Source organism: Aspergillus pseudodeflectus (genome assembly GCF_044049435.1).
Source record: "Aspergillus pseudodeflectus strain CBS 756.74 chromosome Unknown BJX68scaffold_42, whole genome shotgun sequence".
Classification (NCBI taxonomy): Eukaryota; Fungi; Ascomycota; class Eurotiomycetes; order Eurotiales; family Aspergillaceae; genus Aspergillus; species Aspergillus pseudodeflectus.
In genome coordinates this window covers 149052-170855 of record NW_027263818.1, presented here as the reverse complement: position 1 = coordinate 170855, position 21804 = coordinate 149052, and the positions used below count along the sequence as shown (strand labels likewise).

Sequence of the window (21804 nt, the reverse complement as noted above, 5' to 3'; positions counted from 1 at the left end):
GTTCTGCAGGATTAATTCGTGTTGGATGGCTCCGTTTCCGTTTGAATGGCGCTGCCTAATACGATCCATGGCGCCAAGTTTGGGTTTCAACTGGTCGAGAGCGTAAGAGAAGCCTTGCAAAACGATAAAAAGTAGTGGCGCTGGCATCTCGGCTTAACAAGCGCTTTCCTTTCCTTTTCTTCGGTTCTTCTTCCTTTCACCCCTCTTTGAACTCCATCTTCCTCTCTCTCTCAGAAAACATTCTGTTTTGTGGTAGACAGACTCTCTCCTTTCACCGCTATCCGACCACCTCGCATCGCTGATTAAGAAATACCGGATCTCCGGCGCTTAACCTCTTCTCCTCAGCCTCCCCAACTCCTAAACAACTCCTCCACTTGCACCCCCATTAACCCTGAAACCACCCTCAACCACAACCATCAAAATGTCCTACAACAAGCCCGTACGTCTCCTCCCCTGGCCCTCCCCCGAGTTCCCTTTCATTCACTAACAACCCGAATAACAGGACGGCCCACCACCCTCCTACCCAGCCCCCATCCACGACCCCTACGCCCAACAACAACCACCACCGGGCGCCTCACACGACTACTACGGTGCCGGTTCCCCTCCTCCGCAAGGGTACGGATACGGCTCTCCGCCCCCGCAAGGCGGCTACCCGCCGCAGGGCCAGCAACCCATGTACTATCCGCCGCAGCAGGGCGGGTACCCACCACAGCAACAGGGGTATTATCCCGAGGAGCAGCGTGGGGGGTCAGGTGGTGGTGGTCTCTGTGCGGGTATCTTGGCTGGTTTGGCGTGTTGTTGTTGCTTGGATATCCTCTTTTAGATGGGGGATCCTTCAGTGTGATGCGGTTTCGGCGAACAAAGTAAAGGGATTGGAAAGGGCAAGGGAACGAACTCTTGATGGAAAGGAGGTTAAGCGTATGTGACGACGCTGCTCTGAGTGGGCAAGCTGCACTGAGCTGAGATACGCTTGGTTCCACTACGCTCGCCGCTGCAGCTGTGACTCACTTTCGCTATCGTGACGGACGTTTCGAGTTTCGACTTCGATTTGGACTTCGCTTTTACTTTTCTCGTATGGCGCATGACTTGGTTGTGTTATCTGGGTGGGCATGGTTTCGTTCTTGTTGCTCCGCTACTGCTGCTGCTGCTGAATTTTCGTGCATTCAGTCAAGTCCATATGTCGTTTTATGGGTTAATCTTATTAATATCACTTTACACGCCCCAACTTCTTTCTCCTCCTCGGTTGGTAGAAAGAATAGTTATCAGGGTAACTAAGGCAATGCATCTCATCGTATTATCATCAATAGAAACATAAAACTCATAAATGGTATCCTCAATCGCACGCATAAATCATGAAACATACATCCAACAAACATATCAAGACGTCAACATCAGCCCATCCATCACCTCATCAACACAAACCCAAAACCCTCACATAAACACAGTTGAACTATACCCATCATGCCAGATAAATCAAGACCTCCCACTAAACTCACTCTCCCCACCCCCATACGCCGACGGATCAACCCGTCTATATCCCCTCCCCCCGCCACCAACCCGACTCTCACTCGTACTCCGACTCCTTGACCGATACCGCCCATGCCGATGATGTCTTCGACTCCCAGTCCTCGAACTCGGCGGCGGGTCAATCACGCTCTCCTCCTCCTCAACCTCTACAACGCCCCCATCGTCGACCGCAGAATCCGTAATCCCCGTCCCCGTCACGCTCTCTTCAACAATCACCGTGTTACCACCTCCTCCTGCACCGCCGGGTCCGCGCCTGCGCCGCGGCCGAATACCCACATCGACGATTTCAGATGGGGTCGTTGATGTACCTACAATCGTCGATGCGCTGAAGCGGCGGCCTGACGTGAGTGATAGGTAGAGCAGGTACAGGAGGAAGAGGAATCCCGCGACGGAGCCGAGGACTGCGCCGGCTATTACTCCTGGGCTGGGGGAGGAGTGTTGGCGGCCGTAGGTGGAGGGGATGGAGATTGTGTTTGCGGCGATTGTTGTTGTGCTGCGTTTCCAGGGGTCGTGGCGGGTGGGAGGCGGCGCGAGGGTTTTTGTTTGTAGGTCGAGGAGGGTGTTGTATGTATTCGAGGGTGGTTGGAGTGGTGGTGTTTGTCTGAGTGGGGGCATTCTTGCGGTTCGGCGGCTCGGTCGGTGGCTTGGTCTGTTTGTTGCGGAGAAAGACTCCTCGGTGGTGATCGGGTAGGTGCTGGAGCGATTATTGTTGTTGAGACATTGTTGTTTTGTTTAATTTTTGTTCGTTTGGGATTGGATTTGGATTTGGACTCGGGAATGCGACAATGTCTTAGGAGAAGAAGATTTAATGTGGTGGGTGTGCTGGTGGATTTGCTTTATTCGGTGGCTGGGCTCTGGACCCCTGCCTGTGCACCACACATTGCTATACTTATTCTCCGCGCTTGCTTTTTCCACCGCGCTCTCCCACCTTTCTCCCACTCACCACACCACCTCCAATCAGTCGTACTGCTGGTAGAAGATAAATATCCAAAGCTAATAAGCCCGCTTTCTCTCTTTATACTTCGGCGATTCAACAACCTCAACATCAAGCGTCGTCTTAACAGGCGTATCATACTGCAACTCGAAACTATCCAGCCTCGCCCCATCTTCCTCCTGCGCCCACAGCGTAACCGCAATCCAGTTCTTCCCACGGTAATTCAGGATCCCCTCTGGAACAGGGAAGCTCGTCTGCGGGCCGATATTATTGATATACTTCCCGTACTGCCATCCATTAACGTACAGCTGCACGCGATAAGCCGGCGCGGGGGTTGTGTTGTTCCCAATGTTAAACGAGATCGGAACGTCCCAGCCGCGCGGAATATTCAGGTCGAAGGAAGCAGTGTAGAAACCGATTCCAGGCCCGTCGAGGCCGGTGAGTGGGGATGCCGATTTCCACTCACTGTTCTTGGCCGTTGGCGGGTAGGGCTGATGGAAGCCGTGGCGCTCGGCGAAGAGGCCGCCCTCGTTTAGTGGGCCGCGCGACTTGTCAATGTATTCCTCGCCGCCGAGATTTCCGGTGAGTTTCCAGGTGATTGAATCCGCGGCGTGGCCGGAGAGGTTGTAGCTGAGGATTCCGCGCGGTTTCTTCATCTCGTCTTCGCCGACGATCCAGTTTTCGTTCAGGCCCATGTTGTCAACTACCACTGTGAATGTGTAATTCTTTCCCGATTTGAGGCTGGGCAGTGTGTATGTGGCGTTGTGGTCTTGGTAGCTGTTTGCTCCCGTCCAGGAGCCTAGGTGTTTGCCGTCAAAGAAGACGGAGCTGCCAAAGGCTTGTCCACCCTGTGTCTGGATGGAAAAGTTGGTTTCGCCGCCATTTGCTGTGAAGTGGCCGCGGAAGAGCAGGTATCCCGTGTGGAACCCGTAGTCACCCGCATAGAGCGAGGTTGGGGTCCGCAGAGGGTAAATGGTGTTTTGAGTAGGGAGGTCTGCATCTGGCCAGGCAGAGTCGTCGTAGTCAGGCTGAGCTTCGGGGAGGGTGTCGATATACTTCCATTTGAGAGTCTCTAAGTTGGGAAGCTTGAGATCAGGCGGGGAGTACGGAACTTCCGTCGTCCAGATCCCGTTCTTGTTCACCGAGTAATGCGCTTTCTTGCCATTAATGAAAAGATTCTTTGCCGTGCGTGGTGCGCCGATGACCTCGACAGGTGTTGTGGCGTTAAAGTCTGCTGTTAGGTGCAAATCGCGGCCCTTGACATAGGCGTTTCGGACGAGGTATCCAGCCTTGACGATAACAGACGCAGCTACGCTCTTCTCTGTGCTATAGGGGCTGGTGGTCTCTGATCCGAGTTGCGGCACCCAGTAATTGTACGCAGAATTACGGTCTACACTGTCAGTGAGGTACTCCAGTCTCTTTGGGGCAACGTACCAAGAAGAAGCACTTTCAAGTCACCAAATTGGATGATGCGACGAGTGGTCTCGACATCCCACGCCACCACAACGGCGCCTCGGACTCGTTTCGATGTAATGCTCGACTTTGGCCCCTCCAGGACTCTCGCATCCTCCTTGGACGACACAGCCAGTTCGTGGTGCTCTCCAGGCCCACCGTACAGCACAAGAACTTTGCCGTCTTGGAACTCCTTCCAGGTAAACACCTCCGCCGTCGAGTAGAGGATGTTTGTGCCTGCAACATCATAGTCGACAATGTGGACCTTAGAGTCTCGTCCGTTAAGCGTCAGTGAGCCGCCGAGTTGAGGGATAGTCAGCTGTCCGGCACTTGTCGGGAGGTGAAGCTTGTAGGAAGTAGACTCGCGGCTGCGATGGTCAGAATGGCGGAGCACAAAAAACGAGGCTGTCTCGTCGCCGATCAATGGCGTCACTGTTAGGCCTTCGGTAGTAGTATATGTCGTATTCGTCAGTTTTCCCGGTACTGCGAGGAGGTACGATGGTGACGTTTTGATAAAGTTCCCGAGCAGCTTCAGTTCGCTGTACTTCTCTCGAGCAATTCCTCTCGTCTCAGTGATGGGTGAGCCGTAGTCGTACGAGGTGTATCCGCCTGGGTGGCCGAGATTGCCCCAGTTTGTTCCACCGAAAGTCTGCAAGTCAGTCGAGGTACAACTATGTATAGGGAAGTGTCTACCATGTACGCTCCAAGAATAGATACTCCGAAGCTGAAGGTATTCTTGTACATTACTCGTTCAAACTCGTGGTTGGTAAGCGCAGCGCAGCTGTCGAAACCGGGTCCTCCCCAAGGGTCGAAAGCACCTTGTTGGTACTAGATTTGTCAGCTATGTAGGCAATATTATGAGAAGACTCTACCTCGACGATAGTGTATGGAGTTTTCGGGCTGATCTGAAGATGCAGATCGCGATAGTCGGTTGGTATGGTCTCCGGCCAAACATCAGGGTTGGACTGTCTTCGTTAGCTACCCAGTAATCCTCAAAAGGCATAGTGCTCAGTTATACGCAATCAAACCCAACGCTATCAGAGTTAGCCAAGTCATACACAGATTATTTAGGTCAACTTACGGGTAGTTATCGTGTCCATAGATATCAACCTCTCCCTTACCCGTCCCAGGAGCATTATGACCACCCGGCCATGCATCGTTACTGATCATCGGCACCACAATGCCCGCTCTCCGAGCCTGGTCGATGACATACTGGAAGTAGTCTGGGTTCGGAAACTCCTGCCCACAGCAGCCACCACTGTACTCGTTGTCGGGCTGGTAGAGGATAACCGGTCCGCCATTTGTGATCTGGTATTTTGCAACAAGCCCGGCGATGTGTGAGACGTAGCTGTGGCAACCGCGTATTAGCACGAGACGACCCCCAAAAAAAAGAGAGGAAAAGGAGAGAGAGACAAGTCGACTTACTTCTCAGTCGCATCTAGGTACGCCTTATCCGACGACCGAATCGTCCCGTTGAGTTTCTGCAGCCATCCCGGGAATCCACCGCCGGAGGCTTCTGCATTGATATACGGTCCAGGGCGAGCGATCAGGTAGATACCAAGGTCAGCCGCGGCGTCGAAAAACGGCTCCCAGGCAAAGCCTCCTTCTGCTCTGTATTCTCCGGGTTTTCCTTCCAGAAGCGCCCAATTGACGTAGATCGAGACGGCGTTGAAGCCAAGGGCTTTGACTTTGTGCAGAAGGTCGGTCCACAGAGAAGGGACTGGGAGTCTATTGGATTCAGTATCAACGGACTTGAGGGGTGCTCAGAGGTAATACCTCCACGGATGAATCTCAGCAGCGAAAATCATGATTCTCTCCCCCTTGACAAAGAGCGACTTCTCGTCCCAGGTCACCTGCCGCAATCAGTCCTATCTTGGTAGTGTTGAAAATAGAGGCAAGGTTAAAACGTACATATTCCTGCAACAGATCCCTCTTTTCCTGATCTGGGTGCTCCACGATCGTCAAGCCGTTGAGCTTATGGGTAATAACAGACCCCGCCGCCTGTGCTGCGAGCAACACAGCCGCGCAGGTTGAGAACAGCCTCATCCTTATACCTTGCGCGGAGAAATACACTTGTGTCTGTCCGCCGGTGAACTCAAACTCGCATTAACAGGCCCTTCCTGAAGTATTTATCCCATCCTGCACCCGGGCCAATACCCCTCGCCTTCTTCTCGGTGGTGGTTTGATTGCTAGCGGGCGAGACGGACCGGAGGCCGTTGCGTGTGTGGTGTGAGTGCATTGCGCTAAGCCCGGTCGAATGATGAAGTGATGCAAGGAGACTACCGGAGATTAGAAAAGGGGTCCACTATCCGGGGGTATATTGGCAGCGGATGAAGAGGACTTCGGCTGGGCTCTTGGAAGGTGTCGAGCCTCTCATTCGTTGTTGGTGTGGCCAAGGAATGGGGATCATTGAAGCAGTGAGGGGCGTTTTTAGTCTCAACGATCGCGGGGGAATTTCTCCGCACATGTCATTTTTCGGCTTTTTGATGTCGGGGATAATTTTGAGGATGAAGATAAAGTGAGGAATGATACGACGTACGGCTATTAGGGGCTCCAAATTATCTTCCGGATTCAAATGGCTTCCTCCTCTCTACTTATACTCCCCTCTTGGCAGTCTCGATCTGTAGCTGCTGCATACACGGAACAATTCAATTGACGGTGCAGGGGTAGGCTCATTTAGGTAATTATCCGGTTGGGTGAAATTAAATTAGAGGTACCAGGTCATATGGCGATAATGGGTATAGAAAGAACAGTCAACAGGTCAGCACAACAAAACGAAGAATTTTGCCAGCATATATGTAGTAACTGGCGCTTCATACAGTTCATTCAAAGAGAAAACCCTCGTCCGCAGATCCAGTCAGCCAAATTTGTACCTCATGAAAGGCATCAAGGTCGTTTTGTTCGCGCGAGATCTCAACAGAAGGGTCATACCAGTGATGAGTTCTTCCGGCCGTGCGCAAAGACCCTCCGATAGGTCGACAGCTACCAAAGTCGATTAAAATAAACGTGCCGTCTTCGTCGATCATGATGTTCGCCGGGTTGATATCATTGTGCACAAGCCCCAGCGAGTGTAGATGCTTGATTGCAGCCAAGACCCCTTGCAGGTTTCTTTTCATATCCTCCGTCACAAGCTCGCGCGCACTTGCACGAAAGGCAATTTTGTTTCGATACCCAGGATTGACTGCTTCAAGAAGCCTAGACGGGTACCGCTTGAAGCATAGCCCTGAAACTCGACCGTTGGTCTCTTGGTAGCCGTAATATGTCGCAATATTCGGATGGGGATTTTTGCGGAGGATCTCGCATGCTTCGACTTCGTAAATGATTCGCTCTTCGAGGTTCTTGTTGGCGAACGAGAGGAGGCTGGGTGTTTTGATGTGGACAGCTGACCACGCGCGACTCTGGACCTCTGGGCCCCTGTCTTCAGTTGAGATCTGCTTGACTTCCAGGAGATCCTCCAGCGTCTTTGGTAGGTCGAATCTGTTCATCAATTTTCCAGAGTATAGCAGCCCGTCTTGCTCAACGTAGACGACAACGTAGGCAAATTGCATTTTACCATCGGACCTCTTGAAGGCCTCGTGCTTTTGTATGACTTCCATGTCCGAAAACTGTGCGGGCAGACTGGCGTCAGTGGACAGAATAGAATTCACGTCGTAAAAGAGCTGGTGTTACTTTCGCTTGTGGTTACAGATACACGTGATTGAACTGTAGGCAATGGCGTAGAAAGACACCCTGGTATATTCAAAATCTGCTCAAGACAGAGCATTTTTAGTATCTGGTGTATAGAGAGTACCCGTAATCAAAACAGATTATACAGTCGTGTTAAACCGATCCTCCTCCTCGTTCGCCTGCGTGTACGTCTCCCTCGTGTCCATGTGATCCTGCTCGTCCTGGCCGATAACGACATTCTCCTCCTTGATCGCCTCTTCTTCCGTGGCGATAGCCTCGACAGCTGCGGTAGATGTGTTGGTTGCCGCAGCGGCGCGCTTCTGCGTTGTATTCACGACGGGTGTGCTGTCGTTGAAGATGCGGAGGAGCATGGCGCGGCGGTCTTCTTTGGGGAGCATGAGGTTGATTGAGTGGAGGGAGCGCCAGAGGGGAAGGACCATGCGTTCACTGAAGTTTGTTAGCATTGATATATCGGTATTGAAGTGCGGTTAAGAAGAGTGCAACGTACCTGAACTTGTTCTCGCCTTCAGAGTTGACGTAGAGGATACTGCAACCCATGGGGATGTCGCGCACACGCTCGCCAATCTCTCCAAGTTTCTGCCAGCCGCCGTCGTCGACCTTGGGGAACATTTCCACGAGAAGCTTGTGGAACGTCTCCTTTTGCGTGAGGGTAACCGCTCTAGCGGGGCCCAGCCAGGGTTCGACGAGCCGCAGGCCGTCAGTCTGGATGCGCCACCGGCAAACATCTGGGCGCTGTGCGTCCTGCTTCACAAACATCTTGACACCGCAGTGCACGAACTTGAGGCCGTGGCCCTGGTTGGCGACAAGGATGTCGCGGGCGAGAGCGCTCGTGTAGTAGACGGTTCTTGTGGGGGTTGCGTCAGCGTTGCGGACCATGAATCGATCGCGCGGGAAGCGGTCGGAAAGCTCAAAGTACTTGTAGATCGGCTCAAGTTCCTCGTGGTTCGGGTCTATGTATCGGAAGGGTTCCTCGATGGGCTGGCCGGGTTTTCGCTTCAGAGGCTTGGCCTGCTCGGGGGCGGAAGCTTGTGGGGTATCTGCGCCAGGGGCGGGAGTAGCATCGGAGGTCTCTGGGACTTCGGATTCTTGCTCTTGTTGAAGGGGTGGAGGTTGATGAACGGGGCGATCTCCAATCACGACTTCGGTTCCGTTATCGAGCTTCGTACGCTTGACCGGAAGGCCATCTTCTAGGCTCTCTGCATCCCGCTTGGTAGAGACCTGGTTTGTAGCAGAGTAGGGAAGTTGGTGTGTAGCTTCGGCGACGGAGGCACTCTTCTGGCCTTCCAATTCGGCCTCTGCATCGTGGGGCACCAGGTCATCTAGCGCTTCGATCTTCTCCAGAGGCTCGCCGTTCTTCTTGTCGAGCTCCTCGGAGAGAGCGGCAACAGTGCCCTTGGGAATGACCTTGGTCGAATCTTCTGGCTTGGCACGAATTTCGGACTTCTTCTCGAGGACCGTGATAAAGAAACCGCCAGTGTCCTGCATATGGGGGTAAACGCGCATGCACCTCTCGAGGGGCAGATCAGAGCTCGGCGGGAACATGCCCTCCCCGATGCGGCCGAGGCCAGTGATGCCTGACTCAGCGCGGTGCTTCTCAACCTCGTCCCAGGTGCTCCAGAAACGGTTTTCGCGGTCCTGCACCTTCCATGACTTCAATCCGGTAGCCCTCTTCAGTCCGGGAAGTTGATCCTTGCAGTCGACAATGTTGACGTTGTCCAAACCGCCACAACGCTCGATAGCGCTTGAAACAACAGCCTCGTTCTCGATGGGGTTGAGACTGCATGTGGAGTACACGACACGACCGCCAACCTTCAGCATCTGCAGGGCACGGACGAGGATCCGGACCTGAACCGCGTGCAGACCAACCGCATTCTGGGGAGTCCAGTCCTTCCAAACACCGACGTTCTTCCGAGCTGTTCCGTCACCAGTGCAAGGCACATCAGCGAGAATGCGGTCAAACTTGAGATACCTATTCGGCGCCACCTTTCCCTCGGCTGCTGGCAGAGGCGGGAGTTTAATCGAGGGGAACATCGTAGCATCGTGGTTGGTAACAATAAGGTTCGGTGAGCTCAGTCGCTTCATCTGGTGGACCAACATGTGCGCACGCTTATGGTCGCTATCGTTCGCGATAAGCAGACCCGTCGTCCGCCCATCGTCCGCAAGACCCTCCGGCCCGAAAGGTTCAGCGCTCGCGCCTCCCTCCTTGACCTGCTTGGCCACCTGGAGCATCGCATCCTCCTCGCCAGTGTGAATCATCTCCATCAACTGTGCAGACTTGCTTCCGGGCGCAGCGCACATGTCCAGGCACGTCATGCCGGGTCGCAGGTCCATCAAGAGCGGCGGAATCATACTGACAACCTCCTGTCTGCTGATGTTACCGACATCGGTCTCGGCAACGAGGAACTTCTGGAACGAGGCGAACGGCGCGAAGCGACGGATAACCTGCTTCGGCGTCGTCATCGACCACGCGAGTTGATCAGGGTACCATTCCACGGGGCGGGGAGGCTCGACGTTTTGTCCTTCATACTGGATAGAGGTGATTTCGGGGATGTAGTAGTCCTTGAGCCGTTCCTGGACGGAGAGCGCGTGGCTTTAGGTATGTTAGCAGCATACCCTAGAGTATATAAAATAGAGAAAAACAAGGAAAGGTCCGCATCATGCGCCCTCGCAGAGTTCCGCCAACTGATAACATACCCTTTCGACCCGGTAAACCGGAAACTATTCGGCAAATCCTTACGCAGCGTCTCCCAGAAGATCTCTCTCTCCTCCTCCGGAATGATATCCTGTGAGTTGTAATAGTTCTCGAATCGCTCGTTCGACCTGGGAAAGTCCTGCCAGTCGCGGCGCTGCGCTCCTCCGCCGCCGCCGCCGCCACGGCCGCCTTTGCCAAACTGCACGAGGATTGTCAGGTCTTGCAGATATCAACTGAGACGGAAATCAACAAACCTTCTTGCCGCCTCTCTTGCCCATATCGAAAATCAATTCAGCGCGCAGCAATGGGTTGGTATGGAGCGTGCGTGTATCGCTGGAATTTTTGAAGCTCCAAAAAGATCCGGCCCATTCGGAAGCATGGTTGTTCCAGGCCGGGCCGCAGGATACTCTTATGTAATCGCACCCATTCGCAGCGAACGAACCAACCAACAGCAATTATCTATTTCTGGGTCCGCATAGGGAAAACGACTGGAAGTGATGGGGCATTCGAGGACAGGAAAGAAAAAATGAAAAAATGAAAGCCCAACGCGGGGGTTGAACCCGCAACCTTGAGATTAAGAGTCTCACGCTCTGCCGATTGAGCTAGCCGGGCTGTTGTTGAAGATGCTGGCTTTACATTGCACTTATATTCCATGCACAGCAATTTATGTTATCCACTTTTCTTGCAGTCGTTTCTCCCCGTACCAGGTTGAACTCGCTACAACTACCTAGTTTACGGTACATATCTTCGCTAATGAAACCGATTTAAATACTCTAATTGAATGATCAGACGGCACATCTAAGCATTCCCTCTTTAGTATTCTGCATCGCGTTGTCACCCGCTACTATAGACCTGTTAGCCCTAAATATATATCAGCAGCGCAGGTCTATAACCCGTCATCCGACAGGCTACTGTCGACGGGGCACGTAATGATGTCAAAGTTCTAGACTCGAGACAGCACTCTGGCGATCTCGTAAGAAGTGTATACATATAGAGCACGAGTGCTAGCACATGTAGTATGAACAATGCCTAGCCAATGGCACCATGGCAGGCTAGAGCTCAGGCCCGACCCAAGCATCCCTTGTGATCATCATAATCATATTATGTGCATCCGGGTCCCTTGTCTCATGGAGCTTAGTGAAGCCGAGTTCTCTCAGAGCTGTTGTGGTACTGGTATGCGTTAATTCCATGTCCCACGAAATAGCAAGGTACGTACTCAAGGTTATCCGCCCTATACTCAAAGACGACAGTGCGCGTCCTCTGATCATAGAGCCAGCAATGATGGACCAGTGCACTTAGGCACCGCTTGATGCAGTGTACCTGGAGAAAGTCCCTATCGCCTAGAAAGCAGCGAACCCCGCGGTCGTAATAGCCCACATTCTCCAAGGATCGGCCCAGAGGGTCCTCCAACACCCAGAAGAGTTCAAAGTAACCAATAGGTGTTGAGTTCCAGCACACGAGAGACGGGAACGAATTTTGGCTAGAGAGACGGTCCTTGAGAAAGTCTGATTGTTTTTCTATCGAGTCTCCTTGTGGGAGAACTGCATCCTTCGGTCTCTTATGGGTCCATTCGTACACGAGCTTCAGATCATTTGCTAGCTCCGAGTCCAGGCATAGATCCGGCCCTTCCCCAGAGTATCTGCCCGGCTCTGTTCTGCGCCGAACATTACTCTTCACAGGCATGACAGGTACCCGGAACATGAGGTATTCTCCGCCGCTTGGGACGAATCGGGCATAAAACACCTCGCCCTGCCTGTATGGTTTTGGGCGTAGCGGATGGCGGACGCCGCCTGTGTAGACATACTGTACCGGCCGAGGAGGGTAGTACGAGGGAAGGAAAGAGCCTGAGGTGTTTGGACCGGCACCGAAAGGGAAACCCGAACCGAGAGAATCGAGCGCCGACGTTGGGCTTGGATATACCTGACGAGGCGTGATCTCGACTGAGCTGAGACTGAAGAGGTATAGTCTGGGATCCAGCTGCCAGAAAGCTCTTTGGCTAATAAACATATCCGTAAAGTCATCCATTTCGTTCTCCGCGCCAACCGAGGTGTCTCTGCTCGCGACCAGGCCCAACCGTTCAAGCTTCATCATTTGATCCTTCCGGCGCAACATACCACGGCGTTGAACACTGAGCCGCCACACCGGATCTGTCTCGCCATCGCGCGGCGTCGATTCGGGGATTTTGCGACTCACTCTCGGACTTGGTTCCTGGAAATACCAGAGGAATGTGATCCACAGGACCATGGCTACCTGTCTCGTAGGAGCACTCCCCGGTTTCTGGTCTTGGCGCGATGGTAAAGACAGGGACGTGAGATATAGGGCATCGTTTTTAAGGGAAGGAGTGGTGAACGGTTGCGAGGACTGCTCAGCGCCGGACGCGTCGGACGCGGGATCATCTTGGTGAACTTTTGTATGAAGGCATACTCTCCACTCTGGAGGAAACGAGTTGCACCGCGCGTGATCATTGGCATTGAACCTGAACCCCCCAAAGACGGGAGTCACAGTTACTTGAATCCCGTTAGGCAAATTGCAGCGGTCGTACTTCATTGTTGGGCGACATTCTCAAAGCGACTGCGAATAAGAAGATTATCTGACCCATTTTTATTCTGTCAAGCTCGGATGTCGGTTTTATTGTTCGGTCAAATTGACGTCAAATCAGAACTCCAATTCCGCGGTTGTTGTTTGGTGGTGGCAACCTCATGCTTTTCTGGTCGAGTAAAGACCAAACACTGCTATCAATATGACGATGCCCATTGGGTATTGCTGGAAGATGCAAACTGGGCACACTGGAAGCTATGCAAGTGCTCATGACGTCCACCCTCTGAATGTGCTGGCCGTCCGTGGACGCTCGTATATCAGCGCCCAGGAAGCCTGGACATGCATGCGACCGGGGAAGTGTTCAGTAACCGACCGTTTTAGAAGAGCTCTTTTCGACGAGAAGACAACGTCGAGGGGGACCGAGGCAGTGTGGGTTGAAGATCTGATCTTCTTCGCAGCCGTGTCGAGGCTTGCTGTTGTCCGCTCAGACGCCCTTTTCCTTGACGATCCTTCCGACATCACCTCAGCTTGATTTCTTTTCTGGCCGTAATCTCAACCTTGTGATACTTCGAGTTGAGTGGTCTCGGCAAAGGATCGCCGTCATTGCCACAAGATCATCGGAAAGCAACATGCGAAGCTCGTATCCACGAACGTGGATCGCCCTGAATGGGCCAGACTCACAAATCCCGTCTCCTCAGATACGGGCCATGTCAATAGAGCCTCCAGCCATCTCCTATCCAAGCAGGAGCCGTGCTCATCATCATCAGAAAGGGCCTGCATGACTGTTCGACCCTTGTGCTTTTCGTGTTTCGTTCAGCCGCACCCAGACTCTGGACCAAGCGTGCCAATCATCACCCACCCAGCCCCGAAGCATCGGAGCTTGGTGTTGGTCTCACAGCCTCAGCCAGTCAGACTTAGCCTCAACGAGAAATATGATGCGGTCGCAACTCCGCTCATCATGTGTTTGGCGAGTCCTGTTGCTTGGGCGCCCTTTGTTTCCCAATTTTAGCCCTTGGCCCCGCTTTCTCGTTTGCAAAACGAAACGATCATCAAGAGGCTTGGTTCGAGCGACTGTTTAAAGCAGCTTACTCCCTCTGAGTTTGCTTTGAACTTGATTCTGACACTTTTCGGTTCTTGATCGCGTACTTTCCAAGATATATCGGATACTACATACAAAATGTCCAACGAATGGAACAACTCGCTCTGGGACTGCTTCAGCCCTGTCAAACAATGTCCGCTACCCCAGGTTTTCTCTCAACCAATCCCAGCCCAGAACCCACTAACACAATCTAGGCCTGCTCGGCTGGTGCTGTCCATGCGCCCTGTACGGCCGAGCCGCAGAGCGACTTGAAGACCCCGCCCTCAAGGAAGGAAGCTATGTCAACGGCGACGTACGTCCTATCCTTTAGTTCATATCGTCCACAACCTAATTTCATACAGTGTTGCCTCTTCGTCCTCGCCAACTGCTGCGGCCTCTGGTGGGTGCTCATGATGATGAAGCGCCGCGACCTGCGCGAGAAATTCGGCATCAAGGGTTCCGTCGGCGAAGACTGCATCCTCTCCTGCTGCTGCTCGTGCTGCGTCCTTGTTCAGCAAGAAAAGGAGCTCGACGCCCAGGCCAACCGGCTCCAGACCGGAGGCTACCAGGCTCCTCCGAATATGTCGTACCCTGCTAATGGGGGCCAGCCTGATGGGGCTTACCCGAATGGCGCGTACCCTCCTAGCCAGGGGTACCCTCCGAAATGAATCAATCGTGTTGTGAAAGCGGATGTCTTGGGTCGGAATGCGATTTGAATGCGAAAACATGATACCTTGCCGTGCTTTTTTTTTTTTACCACACCTTTGTTGTGATCGCTCAGGTGAGCTGGGATTCGGAGACAGCTTTGATTGATTTGTTTGTGCCTGTGTGACTTGACTGCGGAGTAGGTAATCATAATGAACTGTCGCAATTGTGAATGGATACTTTTAGCAGCAAACACTGTACTTTACAAGCGCAGAGCGATACTTGCTACTAACCCAGGGTTGAGCCTCTCCACCTTCTATCCTGTAGTACTCAAGCAGAGATACTATCCAGAAGCCCCTCGCTCTCGAATTAGGGCTCAAGGAACGAACGAGAGATTCGGAGCAATCTAACCCTAATTGTCCTCGCGCTCCAATCCTCGATTTCTTCAGCCATCGCACCATAAAGCTTAGATTTCGCCAACAATAATAGCGTTAGGCAACAGCCTAGCCTGCCCCTTCGAGCATACCGATCCTTCAACGGAGCAGCATACTCGTCCACATGGTTAGCCAAAACGAAGCAATTTGCTCATTTTAGAGAGGTACCATTCTCTCCTCACGCAGAAAATAGGAATCACTACCCGCTCTAATCGTTTCTGGCGGTTAGAATAGCCAAATGAATACGGTGGGGTTTATGTATGGGAAGCCGAGTCTCGACTCGGGATAGACACCATCAGGTCATCCTAATCGGGTAATCGGAGCCGCGGAAACGTCGGTTGCACATACCCCCTACGAAAAGTATGGTTCAATCTTCCTCATGGCGGGGGTATATAACCCGTTCAAACCACGATTGAGATTTCCATTGTCTTGAGAAAAATAGCAAAGAACTGAGTCGTCCATACGCATTCTATTCGCCCCCTCTTTACCCTCTTTCTCACCAGACCTGCATAATGGCGAAAAGCACAATCACGCTTGCCTCCGGGCACGAAATGCCCCTCGTCGGCTTTGGCCTGTGGAAAGTCCCCAAGGAGACGACCGCCGATACAGTCTACAACGTATCTACTCCCGTTCCCAAGCCACTCTCACCAAGCACTTATACTGATGAAATATAGGCCATCAAATCCGGCTACCGCCTCTTCGACGGCGCCTACGACTACCAAAACGAGGCCGAAGCCGGCCAGGGGATCAAGCGCGCCATCGCCGAGGGCCTCGTCACACGCTCCGAAATCTTCATCACCACGAAACTCTGGAACAACTACCACAGACGCAGGGACGCCCTCGCCATGGCCCGAAAGCAGAACGAAACGTGGGGCCTCGGATACATCGACCTATACCTCATCCACTTCCCCGTCGCGCTGAAATACATCGACCCGAGCGAGCTCGAGTTCCCGGCATGGTGGATGGATAAAGAGCGCACGGTTGTCGAAACGGATCGCGTGCCGATTCGCGAGACGTGGGAGGCGCTTGAAACTGTTGTTGACGAGGGGATTGCGCGGAGTATTGGTGTTTCGAACTTCCAGGCGCAGTCACTGTATGATATCCTCTCGTACAACCGGCATCCGATCTCGGGGTTGCAGATTGAGCATCATCCGTATCTTGTTCAGGGGGACTTGGTGAGCCTGGCGCAGGAGAAGGGAATTGCTGTTACGGCATATAGTAGCTTTGGGCCGCAGAGTTTCTTGGAGCTTCCGGCGGTTTTCTCGGAGAAGGCGAAGGGGATTTCGTTGCTTTTTGAGAATGAGACCGTTAAGAGTTTGGCTGGGAAGTATAATGTGACTCCCGCGCAAGTGTTGCTGAGGTGGGCTACGCAGAGGTGTGTTTTCTCTTCTCTTCTCGCTTGTTGTTGTGGTGCTGACTGTTTGTTTAGGGGCATTGCCGTCATCCCCAAGTCGAACAACGCTGCTCGACTGGCGCAGAACCTCGACGTGCTTAGGTTCGACATGACACAGGATGAACTACAGAGTATTAGTGCGCTCGACAAGGGGTTGAGGTTCAACGACCCTGGATTTTATCTTCCTAACCATCCTCTGCGGATTTTCTAGATGAATATAGATATAGATGGACATTGAACAGACATATGCTGCATGGCTTGAAGACCGGTAAAGAGATCTTGAGTAATAACCACATATTGATCAAAGATATCTATACGAAGGAGTCCTCCGGCGGAAACATCGGCGGCACCTGAGCCTTGGGCGGCCACCCAACCTGGCTATTGTACGTGGTTTCAAACGTATACCTCCCCGACCCAACCACCTTCTCGTCCTCGCTACCGGGAAGCACAACCTTTGCCGACGAGTTCGGCGGCACGATGAGTTCCAACTTAAACTGGTCTCCCTCCTTAAGCTCCCACCGTGCCTCCAACCTCCCATACGCCGTTTCATACTTTGCCTCTGCAGAGGTAACCGTCCCTCCTGGCAGCGGCTTGACGAGGATCTGTCTCCATCCGGGCTCGAGCGGACTCACACCCGCAACAGTCTTATGCAACCAATTGATAATTGAGCCAAGAGCGTAGTGGTTGAAACTAGTCATTTCACCGGGGTTGATGGATCCATCGGGGAGCATGCTATCCCAGCGCTCCCAGACGGTCGTCGCACCCATACGGATCGGATACATCCATGAGGGGCAGTTGGATTCTTGGAGCATGCGGTAGGCGAGCTGGTGGTGGCCGGATTTTGTGAGGGCGTGCGTGATAACGGGAGTGCCTGCGAATCCAGTTGAGACCTGGAACTTGGAGATCCGTACGAGTCGCGCGAGGCGGGTGCCGGCTGCTGCAGCTTGTTCGGGGTTGTCGTGCAGGTCGAAAACGATGGAGAGGCTGAGGGCTGTTTGGGTGTCTCCGACCAGGAGCCCCGTGGAGGAGATGTATTTGGATTGGAAGCGGGATTTGAGAGTGCGGTAGTCTGTCTCGTAACGGGCTGCGTCGGCTGATTCTCCGAGGACTGAGCTAATACGCGCTTGGATTCCAGTGACGTAGACAAGGTAGGCATCCGCTACAAGGGTTCCATCGGTACGTGCGTTGCCTGGCTGGTCTGGCGGAGCAGTAGGGTCGAGCCAGTCACCCAGTTGGAAGAGAGTATCGTCCCATAGACGGTCTTCGCCACGCTGCACGCCTCTGTCTAGCCAGCCAGTTGAGCTGGCGTACTGGCGGCGAAGGATGTTGATGTCCCCGTAGCACTGGTATAGGGTCCAGGGCAGGATAACAGCGATATCATCCCAAACTGCTTGGGGAAAGGCAGGCCAGAAAGTTTCGTCAATGACATTTGGAACGACGAGTGGGGGAATGGCTTTGGGATGAGCGAGTTGCTCAGCAGAGAGATCCTGCAGCCAATCACTTAACATGCCGGCTGTGTTGTAAATGAAGCTTGCAGATGGCGCAAAGATCTGGAGATCGCCTGTCCAACCCAGGCGCTCATCGCGCTGGGGGCAATCAGTAGGAACGGACAGGAAGTTTCCACGCATACCCCATGTGGCGTTCTGGTGCAACTTGTTCACCATCGGGTGCGAGCAGTTGAACCATCCAGACCGTTTCAAATCTGTATGCATGACTTCCGCGGTCAGGCTCTGAAGTGTGAGTGGTGTATCGGCATCGTCCGGACTCCAACCGTCTACTTGAACGTAGCGAAATCCGTGGAAAGTGAACCTCGGCACCCAGTCACGGATCTCCTGGCCTGCTGAGATGATCTCGTCCTGGCACTTGGCCACACGCAGCGGGCGGGTACCCAGTTCTTTGTTTTCGAGGACCTCAGCGTGCGTGAGGACTGTGGAATGGCCTGCTGGCTTCTTAAGAGATTGAATCCGGATTCGCCCAACGAGGTTTTGACCGAAATCAAGAACCACCTTGCCAGATGGCGTACGGATTATCTCGATTGGGTTGACCACCTCAGTGACCCGCACCGGAGGCGCATTGGGTGCCACGAGATGTGTGTTGGGGAGCTCGATCTCCCGGGTAGCCTCCCATGAAGACTCTGGGGCAAAGGATGTACTCTTCCAGCCGTCCTGCTCCTCTCGTGCGTCGTACGCCTCTCCGTCGTAGATCTCGCTGCGAAGGATGGCGGACTGATGGCTTTTCCAGCTCGAGTCTGTGGTAACAACCAATGCATCTCCCTGCTCTGGTGTAATTTCCAGCTGTGCGAACAATGCTAGCTCGTCGCCATAGATGAAGCGTCTGCCACCACCAAAGCCCAATCGAGTAGCCCACCAACCCTCACCGACCTCCACAGCAATCGTATTCTCACCGTCCCTCAACAGCGAAGCAACATCAAACACCTCATAGTTCAATCTGTTATGATAGCTCGTCCATCCAGGAGCCAAGCAGTGATCTCCCACCGGTTCTCCGTTGATATATGCCTGGAATACTCCGAGACTCGTAATGTACAGCCGAGCGCGGCCTACAGCGCCAGCCGAGAGCTCAAACGTCTTTCTGAACCGAACAGGCCGCAGCGGGCCTTCTGTTTGCTTAACGCGACTGGTGATAGCACGCGCGCTCCATTCTTTTCGATCCAGTAGTCCGGCCTCAACTGTACTCCATGCGGACCACTCGGTTGGTGCATTCTTGGGGCCTCCATAAGCGCGAACTCGGATCTTTGCGGTCTCCCGCGCCTGCAGGGGCTGGCTTGGCCACGGTACAAGCACGGATTCCGCTGATTTGATGAGGTAGCTCTGTGTATCGTTGCCACGGGCGACTTCGACTTCGTATGCGGTCTGCTGCCAATCTGATGCGGTGCTTTCGGTAGCGTTAAATCTCCACGAGATGCGTGGTTCGGGAAAGCCGATTCCAAGGCCTGTGGGGTGTTGCTCGAAAGAGGGAAGGGATAGAGCTGGTTGAGACATGGTTTTGTTCCTAGAGTCTGTAAAGCGAAAAGAAAAAGAAAGTTAACAATAGCAGAGGACTTGCTGATGCTCAAAAATAGAGCGCTGGACCTTGAATGTCCACATTCCCGACATTATCGATCGACCCCGCGTTTTCAGCACAGTTTGATCTCGGGTCTGGGACAATTGTGACCGAACCCGATCTTACTTCTTTGGTAGGAAATGTCGGAGGGTCATTAACGCGAGTCTGGCCGGCAAAACTTCGGCACTCGCGGCATGGTGAGGTTCCGGATGCCGGAAGCATGCCTTGGTAGAGGATCTGGAGAAGACACATGGTGGAGTCCACGTGGAGATGAACCGTGGGTTTCTGGTCCACCGTCCACGATGTTCCGAGTCGACTGTCGGAGAGCCGGGCCGCTTCTCCTGCACCTGACACAGTGACGTCTGTCAATTTCAATTGTTGACTGTTTTCTCCAGCAGTTAGGTTAGCGGGTCGTAGTGGGGAGTGCGGAGTCTGGAGGGGTCTATCGGCCAGCTTCGGCACAGTTTGAGTGCATCCTCACAAGATGAAAAAGGGAGTTTTAGCCGTTCAATCTATGCAGCTCATCATCAACCGTAGCCAGAATTAATCACATTTCAGAGACTATTCGAATAAAGTACATAGGAAGTTATTCAAGCTCTGCCATCATCTCTGCCATCAGATCACCAATGGCATCGGCTCCCTTGCCTCCGCCCTCTAATCGAGGGTTAGTCGTTTGGATCAACACCCGCCGATAGCTTGTAAGAGCAGGGGTTCCGTTGTCCGTCACCTGCAAAATCAGGTGTAGAATCTGACCCCGAGCAGTCGGCTGTCTGGTCATCAAGTCCACACAACATCTCTCTGCTGGCGGAACCGTAACTTCAACCTTTTGACCCTCACCAATTGGTTTAATCTCGAGATCGGCAACTTCTGCGTCTACCCAAGACTGAGTTGCGCTCGGGTCCTTGTAATGGAACCACTTGAATGTCAACGCCCCTGAATCCGGGTCATAACTCTCTGATGCGTCTAAAGTGAATGTTGAGCCAGCCTCCGCGTCAATCTCTAGAGGCGTCAGGCTAGTATCGCCATTGATGGAGATCAAGGGGGCATGGTTCGCCGCAGAAAAGTCCGGAGATAGTGTCCACTGAATTCGAGCAGCAAAGTCATTCTGGAAGCTATCTCGCCAGCGCCAGATAGTACCATGATTTGTTGTGTAGGTGCGGCCGTCGGCTCCAACCACTCGGTCAACAGTATCGCCGTAATGTAGGCTGGCAACGCCACTGGCGCTCACGTCTGAACGCTGGTATCGGCCGCCCCAGGAGCCGTACTCGGGATGTTCGGGGACTCCTAGTCCGTTCTGGATCAAGTACAAGAAAGTAGGAGTGTCGCCCTCGGGTATAAAAAGATAATTAGGGTACGCAGAGCCCAGTTCGCCAATCTGAATGTTCTCACGAATCCAGGTCTTTGTCACTTTTGAAAAGTCTGGCCCTCCCTGATCAAAGTTGTAGTACTTGTCGCCCGAGATACCCGTCCACGCGGCGAGGCCGTAGTGATTCCAGCCGTGGACAGACGCAATATAGAAAACGTCAGGGTACTGGTGGCGGATCCAAGCGCCGGTGTCGTCTTGGTCTGAGATGGCATAAACACGTAGTTTTGAGCGCAAGCGAGCTGCCTTGTCGGGCGAATGTAACTTCTGAATGCGCAGGAGTACCTGCGCGAGAACATTGGTGCCACCCCAGCAGAGAATCCAGAGAGGCTGCTCACTGGAAGCTTGAATACGCTCAAGAAGCAGCTCGCCGCCTTCGCTCAGTGGTATATCGTCTCCCACCGCTGCCATACCATATACCTCCGCACCCTTTCGAATAAGCGACCGGAAGTAATCCGCAGGCTGGTACTGCGCATCGGGATGGACATGGGCGTTCAAGTTATCGACGACTTTCTCGTACGCGTCAATGATCTTGTGCATATCTTGTGGGCAAACTTTGTTCTTCATCCATGTCGAGGTGCAGGCAACCAGGCCTTCTGTTTGGAACTGATGGGAGTAGACCAGATAGCGTACGAGCGACTCGGCATCGTCAGGTTCGTTGGAGATATCGGAGACAATGAACACCCGCGGCTTGGTCGGAAAGGTTTGAAGAGTTGCACGAGGGTCAGCCATGTTGATTTGGTGGTGAAAATGTCGTGCAAAACAAAGGAGACTCGAAGCCGTCCATCCTGGCAGATATATTCAACTTATTGCGAGCTGCTCGAATGCCCCGCATCATGCCTCCCGATCGACTGCGGGGCTCGAAACCCAGCCCAGGAAGGAAGGTGCAGGCTCTGGCTGCTGCTTCGTCGCACGTCAGGTGGCTATCATGTGATCCCTCACAAAGGACTAGCGTAATAGAGACCTGACTATTCCCAAAATAGCCAAACAGCCAGCGCCCG

General features: G+C 53.2%; 10 protein-coding genes and 1 non-coding gene across 11 annotated transcripts; 3 read left to right on the top strand and 8 right to left on the bottom strand.

Annotated features, from left to right (window-relative positions):
* The first annotated feature begins 9 nt into the window (after positions 1-9).
* On the top strand, positions 10-1508 carry BJX68DRAFT_243239 (uncharacterized protein). Its single transcript, XM_071041127.1, has 2 exons — positions 10-439; positions 503-1508. The coding sequence occupies exons 1-2, from the start codon at positions 422-424 to the stop codon at positions 821-823; spliced, it is 339 nt and encodes a 112-aa protein (XP_070896026.1). The 5' UTR covers positions 10-421; the 3' UTR covers positions 824-1508.
* On the bottom strand, positions 1474-2142 carry BJX68DRAFT_269771 (uncharacterized protein; the record flags this gene model as incomplete). Its single annotated transcript, XM_071046430.1, has 1 exon — positions 1474-2142. One exon carries the CDS (start codon positions 2140-2142, stop codon positions 1474-1476), a length of 669 nt encoding a protein of 222 aa, XP_070896025.1.
* Positions 2143-2520: 378 nt separating this feature from the next.
* On the bottom strand, positions 2521-5959 carry BJX68DRAFT_269770 (glycoside hydrolase family 35 protein; the record flags this gene model as incomplete). The annotated part of the gene is made up of 9 exons (XM_071046429.1): positions 2521-3851; positions 3896-4562; positions 4607-4741; positions 4786-4878; positions 4932-4947; positions 4995-5261; positions 5339-5641; positions 5690-5766; positions 5825-5959. 9 exons carry the CDS (start codon positions 5957-5959, stop codon positions 2521-2523), a joined length of 3024 nt encoding a protein of 1007 aa, XP_070896024.1.
* A 670-nt stretch (positions 5960-6629) lies between these two features.
* BJX68DRAFT_150232 (kinase-like protein) lies at positions 6630-7521 on the bottom strand. The gene has a single exon (XM_071036660.1). The coding sequence runs from the start codon at positions 7507-7509 to the stop codon at positions 6736-6738; it is 774 nt and encodes a 257-aa protein (XP_070896023.1). The 5' UTR covers positions 7510-7521; the 3' UTR covers positions 6630-6735.
* Positions 7522-7624: 103 nt separating this feature from the next.
* On the bottom strand, positions 7625-10604 carry BJX68DRAFT_243233 (tRNA (cytosine-C5-)-methyltransferase). Its single transcript, XM_071041126.1, has 4 exons — positions 10547-10604; positions 10295-10491; positions 8088-10190; positions 7625-8026 (listed from the first exon to the last, which is right to left on the bottom strand). Exons 1-4 carry the CDS (start codon positions 10568-10570, stop codon positions 7720-7722), a joined length of 2631 nt encoding a protein of 876 aa, XP_070896022.1. The 5' UTR covers positions 10571-10604; the 3' UTR covers positions 7625-7719.
* Positions 10605-10831: 227 nt separating this feature from the next.
* On the bottom strand, positions 10832-10904 carry BJX68DRAFT_t130. The gene has a single exon. It is a non-coding gene; the product is annotated as a tRNA-Lys (tRNA).
* A 379-nt stretch (positions 10905-11283) lies between these two features.
* On the bottom strand, positions 11284-12935 carry BJX68DRAFT_150228 (acyl-CoA N-acyltransferase). Its single transcript, XM_071036659.1, has 2 exons — positions 11509-12935; positions 11284-11462 (listed from the first exon to the last, which is right to left on the bottom strand). Exons 1-2 carry the CDS (start codon positions 12837-12839, stop codon positions 11345-11347), a joined length of 1449 nt encoding a protein of 482 aa, XP_070896021.1. The 5' UTR covers positions 12840-12935; the 3' UTR covers positions 11284-11344.
* An 885-nt stretch (positions 12936-13820) lies between these two features.
* Positions 13821-14790, top strand: BJX68DRAFT_150223 (PLAC8 family protein). The gene is made up of 3 exons (XM_071036658.1): positions 13821-14062; positions 14124-14221; positions 14271-14790. Exons 1-3 carry the CDS (start codon positions 14008-14010, stop codon positions 14574-14576), a joined length of 459 nt encoding a protein of 152 aa, XP_070896020.1. The 5' UTR covers positions 13821-14007; the 3' UTR covers positions 14577-14790.
* A 709-nt stretch (positions 14791-15499) lies between these two features.
* Positions 15500-16591, top strand: BJX68DRAFT_277820 (NADP-dependent oxidoreductase domain-containing protein; the record flags this gene model as incomplete). The annotated part of the gene is made up of 3 exons (XM_071048400.1): positions 15500-15604; positions 15662-16362; positions 16417-16591. The coding sequence occupies 3 exons, from the start codon at positions 15500-15502 to the stop codon at positions 16589-16591; spliced, it is 981 nt and encodes a 326-aa protein (XP_070896019.1).
* A 100-nt stretch (positions 16592-16691) lies between these two features.
* On the bottom strand, positions 16692-19379 carry BJX68DRAFT_269764 (glycoside hydrolase family 78 protein; the record flags this gene model as incomplete). Its single annotated transcript, XM_071046428.1, has 1 exon — positions 16692-19379. One exon carries the CDS (start codon positions 19377-19379, stop codon positions 16692-16694), a length of 2688 nt encoding a protein of 895 aa, XP_070896018.1.
* Positions 19380-19972: 593 nt separating this feature from the next.
* Positions 19973-21670, bottom strand: BJX68DRAFT_243227 (uncharacterized protein). Its single transcript, XM_071041125.1, has one exon. The coding sequence runs from the start codon at positions 21533-21535 to the stop codon at positions 20027-20029; it is 1509 nt and encodes a 502-aa protein (XP_070896017.1). The 5' UTR covers positions 21536-21670; the 3' UTR covers positions 19973-20026.
* Between the last annotated feature and the right edge of the window lie 134 nt (positions 21671-21804).